General features: G+C 35.5%; 1 protein-coding gene and 1 long non-coding RNA gene across 2 annotated transcripts in view; one reads left to right on the plus strand and one right to left on the minus strand.

The window, feature by feature from the left end:
* Nucleotides 1–31: 31 nt before the first annotated feature.
* LOC107709119 (uncharacterized) overlaps nucleotides 32–10,183 on the minus strand; it is a 10,771-nt gene continuing 619 nt past the window's right edge. Inside the window, exons 2-3 of the long non-coding RNA XR_001636443.1 lie at nucleotides 4,922–4,926; nucleotides 32–437 (exon numbers count right to left, since the gene is read on the minus strand). This is a non-coding gene — a long non-coding RNA (uncharacterized LOC107709119). The remainder of the gene's footprint in view (nucleotides 438–4,921; nucleotides 4,927–10,183) is intronic.
* Nucleotides 449–10,183, plus strand: part of LOC107709118 (ubiquitin-associated and SH3 domain-containing protein B-like) — a 16,395-nt gene continuing 6,660 nt past the window's right edge. The window contains exon 1 of the mRNA XM_016513523.1: nucleotides 449–1,180. Coding sequence (XP_016369009.1) covers nucleotides 1,053–1,180 — 128 coding nt within the window. The 5' untranslated portion in view covers nucleotides 449–1,052. The remainder of the gene's footprint in view (nucleotides 1,181–10,183) is intronic.

The raw sequence follows: 10,183 nt of genomic DNA on the forward strand, positions 1-10,183 counted from the left end.
TTTTTGTCCATACAATGAAAATCAATGGAAACCATTTTTTTATTCTTCAAAATATTTTCTTTTGTGTTCCACAGAAGAACAATAGGTCATACAGAGGGTTTGAATTGACTTGAGGGTAAAAATGATGACAGACTTTTCGTTTTTTGGGAGAACTATTCCTTTTAAGTTTGTCTTCAGTTTTGAACTTGTGTTTAAATGAACTCGCCACTGATTTCCTATTTCAGACTCATTTATCACACAGGTCATTGCTTAGCAGAAGGTGGGGCTCCAATTGTTGTATGTTTCGGATAGAAATGAGAAACAATTGACTTTGCATTGGTAGCCTTTCACACCCATCCTGTTCTTGTGTTGTAAAGACATTTTTGTGCAGAGCCGAAAGTGTTTATTCCAGTAGACGTGATTGTGAATGGAGTTATTTAAATCTAGGCTATATTACACTACCAGGAAATGTCTCCAATTTTATCATATGTATGTCAATATGTGAATGAATCAAATAAATTATTTGACTCACTTTACATTAGTACTCAAATAACATAAGTAAGCAATGGTAGTTATTTTGTTCATTTACTTGATATTGCGGGTCATGTGACACAGTAAACGGTAAATTGTGATCAGCTTTAGACTTTTAGGTAACTTAGGCTAATTAAATCGGGTTAGTGTCAAGCATGACGAGTAAACGTGTCTGCTAGTTATTAGTGTTTGACGCGCATATTACTTGGGCTGTGTCTCAAAACCTCGTGATCTGCCTACTTGGACAGCATTTTGGGCATGCAGGCGCGTTGCTCAAATGTACTGCAGTGTCCTGACTTGAAACCCGCCAATGATGTCCAAAATGTTGTTTAGTAAGTAGGCAGCTCAATAGGTTTTTGAAACACAGCCATTATCTGTAGCTCGTTTATCTACTGTATAACTAGGCTACTGTATACAAACATACGCTGCCGCTGTCAGGAGGAGGGACGATTATGCTTGTAGTCATAGTGTAAATCGCTAAATAAGCAGATGTGGATGTGTAGTCTTCGACTGTCGTCAGTATCATTTGATGGGACTGAAGGATGGCAGCAAAGGAGGATCTTTACTCAAAGATTATTCCGCGCCGACTGAGACAGAACAGTTGCGTCTCTGTCAAACATGGATCTAATCTGGACGTGCTGCTTTCGATGGGATTTCCTCAGCAAAGAGCGTAAGTGCCATATTTATCATATATAATGACGTTCTTCTTAAAATATTCATTGTATAAATAAAGAAAATGTTTCGTTTCTCAGGGTTAATGATCTGTTGGGTGTCTCAACACGTTACTGAACCTAATTAAATTGTCACTGAAGTGAACTACTTTGATTTTATGTCGTTTTAAAGTCGCGAATCTGAAAACAGTGGTTATCCTGCACTGCAAATTGTTTCTAATAACCTATATGGTTTGCTCAAAAAATACTTTTAATTGTTTGTCATTCGGATCACTGATGTGCTCTTGCAGCCACATTCAGCATCACACAAGATATTCTGCAAGCTATTTTTGGTAATTGTGTCAAAAAACCCACAGAGAGATGTAAACTAGAGGATTATTTCTAAATCAGTGTATAGATGTCATTGTCATTTGCCATTCACTTAGCATATCTGAATTATATATATTATACATGTAAATATAATCTAAAATTATAATTACATATATACAATTAGAGAGAAAGAATGCAAATAAAATAATATTTGTATAAAATACAAACAAGTTTTTAAAAAAATGAAAAAACTCTATACATTTTTTCCCCCATATTTTATTGTATTTGTCAGATGTTTTGTAAAATGTATGTCTTATTTTGGCTATCAGACAGTGTGACTTGCCAAATAGTGTAACATGTCTGTCTTCAGTATGCCCTCGGGCAATAAAAATAAAGATAAATATTGTATGTAAAGGCACCTATGCTTTTGTATTAACTAGCATGTCAAGTGTAGTCATATAGTCATAGGAGTTATTAATATGCTTTTTCTTTGTCTCCTTTATAGATGTATTATTGACCCACATAACGACAGTGAACTGCCCTGATTTCCTGTGAAAGACTCTTTTAGAGTTAAGAGCTTTCAGACTTGGCAGTTGCCTTGATGGCTCCCTTGATTTTAATGTATTTTTAGTTCATTTTTTAAAATAATTACATTACATAAGGCACTAAAAATAAAGAAATTACTGTAATTATTTAATTGTCCATTACTGGAAGTATCACAAATATGCCTATTCTGATTTTGATATTATACCCAATTTGTAAGATCCACCGAAGGCCACCGAACAAGTGCTTCTTTCTATACATCATGTTCTTCTTTGTGTCATTAATGTCATGGGTTCTATTTTTAAGTTACAGTAAAAGATGTTCACTTTCACTAATCATTTCTATAATTTACAGATTGTAATTTTATTTTACTACACTATTAATGGTTAAAACATGTTTGTGTATAGAAGATAACATTTAATTAAAATGATAATAATAATAATTCGAAAGTTTGGGGGCCCCCTTAGCATGCAGATGGGCCCATATGCCTGAGATACGACCACCATCATACCGATCCGTTCAATGTAATGAGGGTAAATGTGTCCTGTAACATGTGAGGAGGAACATCTGTGCTCATTACAGCATGAATTATTTGTAAGTCACAAGGTGTTTTTTTTCTCCATTCTTATTTTGGCACGTAAATGAGAAAACCCAAGACTATGCAGCTGTTCAAAATTAAAGCACATGTAGTCGATGTGCACTCAGTGTTGTGTGGGAAGATTCTTTTTTTTTGTGGCCTCGTGTTTACTCCTACTGTATGGTCCTGTTGCATTGGAAAACAAAATTAGAATTTTTTAAAATAAAATCACTCTTGTCGATATAATGCAACTGAATAAGGACTGGAAATTACAAGCTCCAAAATGACAAAAAGCGCCCTAAAAATAGTAAATATAACAATGTGGACAATGTATTTAAATGTAAATCATTAACTGAATCATTCTGATGAGCATCATTCTGTTCATTAGAATCATTCTGATCAGTAGCATTATTCCATTCAGTATCACTTTGATCATCATATAATCATTATGATTCCAATCATTCAGATCAGTAGAATCATTCAAATCTGTAGAATAATTTCGATCGGTAGAATTGTTCCAATCATAATCATTCCTGTCATTAGAATCATTAAAATCAGTATCATTTCGATCAGTAGAATCATACCTATCAGGAGAATCATAGCAGTCCATAGAATCATATTAATCAGTAGAGTCATTCAGACTTGTTAGAACTGCTTAAACAGATTATTTACACAAGTATGATTCATTCATAAATTGAACAACTTCTCTCCCAACTTCTCTCATGAACTCATCAAGCTCATGGTGGTTTAAGTTAAGGTGGATGTCAAGATTTTCAGTGAATAACAGCGTAAATTTGTAGTGTATGAGTCTGTAACAACGTTCGTAGGTCGGGAAGAAGGAGGCGGGAACCGGCGAACATTTAAAGACTTTAATCAAATAAACACAAAATGAAAGTAAAGCGGCAGCCCCACGCAGACGACTGCCGCACACAAAACACAAAATAAAATCCAGGCCTGGTCCTCTCTTGTCCAACACTGTCGTCACTCCTCCTTTTATCCTTCCGGAGCTCCTCCGTGGGACTCGAGACCGGTGAGTGGTGCAGGTGTCGCGCATTAGCATTTATTCCACCGGCCTCGCTCCGTTCCCACGGCTCTCGGCCCCGCCCCTCTCGTCACAGAGCCATTTGGACCATTTTTATTTATAATTTTATGGTGAATTTGTCATTTTGGAGCTTGACAGCTCTAGTCCTCTCTTACTTTCATTACATTAAAAATTGATAGATACCATCTTTAAAATTTCGTCTTTGTGTTCACAGTAGAAAAAGTCATACAGGTTTGAAACAGAATTTTAATTCTTGGGTGAACCGTTAAGTCTGTTTACACTAACCAGTCTTTCTCGTTATTCTGTTGCTCATCCATATATCACCGTTACTGTCTTGTCATAAGGTAGCATTTACCAGTAGTCAGTCTGTGCGTATAATAACGCTGCATCACTGTGGTTTTGTCTCAGGGTCGGTCACGCTGTGTAAATGTGATCAGCTTCCTTCCTGAAATATGGCAAGCAACGCAGGAGATGAGATAGCGACCATGACCTCCTGGTGCATAAATACACAGATCCTGATCATCTTCCGTATTAAAAGGCCACATTATATCCCTCACAGCCTGTGAGGATGCATTTCATGTTCTGTGGAAACAAGTGGGCCATCAGTTTGGCCACACAGTTGGCCACATTTGCCGACAGGCCTGCAGGTGTTGGCTGGCCATATTTTGGGATCGACAGCTGTGCGCTCTTCTCATCGTCGGTCCCCGTGTGGCAGGGATGGCAGCTGGTACTTGTGGGCCTTGGGGCTTATGGGATAGCGTCTGTTTGTTGCTCTTGCCGGGCGTCAGTGAGATCAATCGTATCTTTTTCTTCTTCCTCTTTGGCTCAGCTCCCTCAGTGGCTGCTGGGATAAAGGAAACAGATGTAGGCCAGCACGCAAGCATCAGTAAAGAGCAAATCTCTCCTTCGCTGAAAAAAACAGACACAGGCACAAGAGTGGGATCCATAAAGGCAGTTGTTATAAAGTCAGCCTACTCTTCCACTCCTCCACTGTTTATAAAGGGCCTGTATCAGTGTGTGTTCTCTCATTTGTGAGTCCACCATCTGTGGCGGTTGTGCGGTTGCCAGAATGAGAGCCGTGTGTCCAAATGCGGGTGTCCTTCCACCCTCCTGCTCACACTCAAGCTCTGGAAGGCACACAAGGATACAGCTCCACCCTTTGCCATGTTGGTTATTGTTTTGGAAAAGGGACATGATTATTAATTGTATTAATAACAATTAATAACTAATAAGAACTATTCAAATGTTTGGGATTGGTCAAAATTTTACATAGTCTTTTATGGCTGCATTTTTTTTTATCAAAATAAAACCGTAATATTGGGAAATATTATTACAATTTAAAATGAATGTTTTCTTTTTAAATATATTTTAAAGGGGTCATGAACTGCCTTTGTTTTTTATTTTGTACTGTTATCTGATGTCAACTTATAATGTTATCAACATTTCTGAATACATTTTTTTTTTTTAATTTTTATAGAAGTAATAGGCTATTTTCTGTCCTGTTTTTAACCCCCCTCATCAGCACGCTCTGTTTGTTGAGCGTGGCGGATTGTAAAAGCCCACTGCTATGATTGGCTACTAGTTGTTGTAATAAATGTTTGACATCCTACATCCTTCACCGATGGATGCTGCAGTGATTTAGGTTTAGAATGCATAAATACTCATTGCAAACAATCTGTAATAACAGACAAAGCAATAGTGACCACGTAATAAAAAACAGTTACTCACACTTGTGTGTTGCGACGTGTCGGATCCAATATAGTCGGCACAGCATCGTCTTTTAGTTTCAATCTTTCTGAAAATCCCACCTCGAATTGTGCCTTGTTTGTAAACGAATCCGTGGTAAAATGAAGTGAACAAAAGACCAAGTTCTTACTGATGCGGTCTGGATCTTCATTAAAAATAAAGTTCATCCACTCTTTCCTAATGTTGGGATCAGAAGTAAAGCAATGCAAAGACTGTTTTACTACTTGGCACTGCACAGTATCTTTAGCAGCCATCTTTATTGTTTGGTTTCCGTGTAGACCTGCGTTCACCTCTCGTTATTTACAATACGTGCACGAATCGGTGGGCGGGGCTAAACAGGCAGCGATGTAGAAGCAGGCGTTGATGATCTTCTGCGGAGGCGGTGCTTAGCTACACTATTACATCATAGAGTAGAACATTTCAAAACTGTAATTTTGGCAGACTAGCTTCAATATAAGCTGTTTTTAGACTAACAGGTTTTGATTTCTGAAACATACAGGATATCTTTTTAGAACAATGACCTCTTATATGTCAAAAGATCAAGGTAATTTTGGTTCCTCAGTTCATGACCCCTTTAAATGTAATTTATTTCTGTGATGCAAAACTGAATTTTCAGCAGTCATTACTCACATGATCCTTCAGAAATCATTCTAATATACAGATTTCCTGCTCAAGAAAGATTTTTTGTGAAAACTGTGATACGTTTTTCATAAAAAGCTCAAAATAGCAGCATTTATTTGGAATATAAATCTTTTGTAGCATTATAAATGTCTTTACTCCCACTCATTATTAATTTAATGTATCCTTGCTGAATAAAATGATTAATTTATTTTAGAAAAAAATTCTTACTGATCCCTAACTTTTTAAATATATTACTGTTTAGGTGCATTGATAACTTAAACAATTTTAATCAATTTACTGCAGTAGTAAATCTTTTAAATTCACTGTACACATTGGAGCATCTGTCTGTAAAACGAGTTGTTGGAAGTGTTGTTTTGGATTGCAATGACTCTCTTGAGCGTCTTGGCAACGAATCAGGCTTAACGGAAGGTCTGTAAACAGGAAACTTAAGGATACAGAGGTCTGAGCTGTGGGATTTCCCCAAAGAGCCGAGTTAAAGATGTGTTCATACCTGTTTGGTCAGCTGGACGATAATGTAAAGTCACTTTGTTGAGATTATCTGGAGTGATTTATAAAAAAAACAGTTAGATGCATCATTACATAATGACAAAAATAGAACGGAATAAAACAGAATAATAAAATTGACTAATCTTAATTGTGTTAAAGCAGTGAAACTTAACCTGTAAAGCTAATCAGGCAGCTGGTTGCTGTTGCAAGTCATGGTATGAATATCCACAAAATATTATCTCCTTTAAATCATGTCATACTGAATATCACAAATACACCACAAAGATGTTGCTCTTGTTTGTGAGCGGTGGCAGAAAAGCAGTAGTACTAAATGGTCAAATTATTGATAAATATTATGAAATGCTTTTAGAAATATCCCCTCTTCTCCATTTTACATCTACATTTTTTTCTCAAAGCACATGTGGATGTAGATGTGCAAATTCCTTGAGCCATATATGTAGAAGGTTTGCTGATCACACATTTCCATGTTCAGTCATATTTAATTCAATATTGTATGTGTCACCGGAATTTGTAAAGAATCACCCCACTGCACCTTAATCAAATTGTATATGAGTAATTCAGGGTAAATTGGAAATAGCTTGTAAGACATAAAAAGGCATCTGAAGACATGACAAGTTGTGAGTGTGGTGTGTGTGGGCGGTTTTTCTTTTCTTTTTTTTCTTTTTTTTTAATCTTGATTTAAAATGCACATTTGGTTTTTTGAAAGGAAAATATTACTTCAAGCATTATGACCTGCTTTAAACTTTAATGGGTGGATGTTTTCACTATCACGCTTGGTATGCATGTTAATTATTCATGTTGTCAAGAGCTTTTTCCAATAAATGAGATAAAAATGAATTTGTTCTGTTATCCCCTCATTATCTCGTTAAATAAAGTCTATTTTCTGTTGCATACAGCGCACTTACTGTGCATGAAGTAGTATGCTAGTCATTTTACAGGACATTTAGGGTCTTTTTTACTGTAAGACGTATACGGCAGTAACAGATGACTTGATCTGGGCAGCTTTTACTATGAAAAAGTGCAGGTCTGTTTTGATAAAACAGGGAAAAAAGCGTGTTAAATGCAAAAATAACATGCATCTAACAATAGCATATCAGTCATATTATATTGCATTATATGACATATTATATTATATTATATATTTAAAATAGCAGAATAAACTTATCAAAAATTAAAGAGGACAGAATGCTTTTTTTGTTGTTTTTGTTTGGTTGTTGTTGTGAAAGACCATGAGCCCAATCAAACTGATATTTTGGCACAAATTCAACTGAAAATCTGGCTAATACAAATACAGTATTTAGGCCAGTACTCTTTTTGTGAATGGTAAAGCACACTTCTATATTTTGTTTTAAAAAAATCCCATTTATTATATGTCATGTTAATAATTTGCATGTTGTTGAGCGATCATAGAAATATTATAAATTTCAATGTTTGGCTGTATTTTCATAATCTCTGTTTTTTTTAAAAATATATATCTGGTCATTTATTTATGTTCAGATATGCCACATGTTGACTGCTGTTAATGAATCCACAGTAATTAATAATAATAATAATAGCAGTAGTAATACATTTTATTTGCAATGCACCTTTCTCATACTTAAAGTTGTAATAAATAATAAATGTAATACATTTTTCAATAGACAAATAATATTGCAAAAACCTATCACAAATTTAATTTTATTTCATTCGAATTGTGAGAGACCTACTGTACTTTAAAACAAAGACAAAATGTTTTTGCTGGTCTGTGCTTTGTCTTAGAAAAAAATTGTTTAAGCTGCCACAGAGAAGTCTGATTTTACCTCTCGTTTGCCTTTCTGCATGTCGTCTATCATATCTTGTTAACCCTATCCTTGCTTCTGCTTTCTACAATGTTGTTAACTCAATTCTTGATTCTAAGAGATCAGGTTTACAGCAAGCAAACATACAGACTGGCCGTGGCCTTTGGTGAACTATTTCCTGTTTGAGGTAGCTGCAGAGCTCAGGGGAAGTCCTGGTATATACCCTGGGGTTTCGCTTCAGTGGTAATAGTTGAAAAGAGGCTATATGAGGTCTTATAATGACCTGTTCACACAGGCTGAAACGCTACAATCCCATGTAACCACAGTCATTGTCTCGTTTGGTTGAGCTTTCAGAACAGAAAACATTTCACAATGTAATTTTGTTCAATGGTACGGTTATTTGGTCACACAGATGCTGTTCAATTTGTTAACTCTTCTTCTAATGATATCAAGTTTCAGGCTTTCTGAAAATCTTTATCATACTTGCAAAATTTTCACGTCTTACAGGTTACACATTATATTATTATTCATGAGGCAGTTCAATGAGGAGCATGTATTTTAGAGAGAACAAAATATTTACTATAGCACTTTTTTTTTTATATGCATATTGCAATATTGTTTAAAAGCAAAAATGTCAATGTTAAATGTCTGCCACATGAAATTTATTGGTTTATTAAGTCCTTTGACATAAAAAGGCACCTAAAGACAGGTTGTGAGTGTGTGGGTGGTTATGCGTTTTTTTTGTTTGTTTTTTTATCTTGATTTAAAATGCATGTTTGTTTTTTGTTTGTTTTTTCTTTTTTTAAAGGAAAATAATGCAATTGTGCATATTGCAATATTGTTTAAAAGTAAAAATGTCAATTTAAATGTCTGCCAGATGAAACATCCTGGTTTATTAAGTCCATTACCATATTTAAACAGGGAGAAAAAAAAGGTCATGACCCAGAAATGGGTCACAGATTTGTTACTGTAATATTGGCAAAAAAAATGAATCTGGTGTAGAAACCGTTTTCACTCAAAAATTGCTAGTAAATTTCGCACATAATTACAAAGAAATGGCAAGTAAAGATACAATTTTAAAGTAGAAAGCCTGAAATAGCATTTTCCCGTAAAACGTATTCCAAAAATGTTGAAAAGTCCATATTATAGTCCATAGTTTTATTAACTTTTAAAATGAAGACAGAAATGCGTCCCATATCTTTTGTTGTTTATATCAAAGGTTGTGTGTCCAAACAATATTTTGTCATAAATTCATCTGTCACCTGATAGAAGCCAGTCAAATTAAGGAAATATGTGTATCTTCAAAAACCATTAACAGAGCTAGATCAAGGAAAATATGACCCAGGCTGTATTATACTGAAACACTTTCTGTTTAAAGTTCATCCTAAAAAATGTTATGCTTTTTAAAGCAGTATTCTCACTTCAAGAAGCAACCGCATTGTGTATGAGACACTGATGTGTGAGAGAAGTGTGAAGATCATCTCTCTCACGCAGCTTCTTCTCTGGCTCATGTTAGAAATCATAAAAATATAATCTCATCTCATTTTACACACGCATTTCACGCTGTCACAGACCTCATGGAGGCATAGTGTGAGTGCATAGCATATTAGATTCAAAAATGACAGTACGTGGGAACATTTCCAGTCCACTCATAGAATTCAAACATGTTGCCATCATATGCTCGCTCAGGCCTGCACAGTACAACATACTTAATGAACTTGCGTGCAGTGGTTCCACACAGTGGAATAGCATTAAACAATATTCATTTAACAATAAACTTGGAATGCTACATTCTGCTGGAATACTACAGTGCGTTTTAGTTCACTAAAACGCACCCCCCCACCCCCCCCCCCCCCCC

This window comes from Sinocyclocheilus rhinocerous, unplaced genomic scaffold (assembly GCF_001515625.1).
Source record: "Sinocyclocheilus rhinocerous isolate Xijiao unplaced genomic scaffold, SAMN03320098_v1.1 scaffold626, whole genome shotgun sequence".
Taxonomy (NCBI): Eukaryota; Metazoa; Chordata; class Actinopteri; order Cypriniformes; family Cyprinidae; genus Sinocyclocheilus; species Sinocyclocheilus rhinocerous.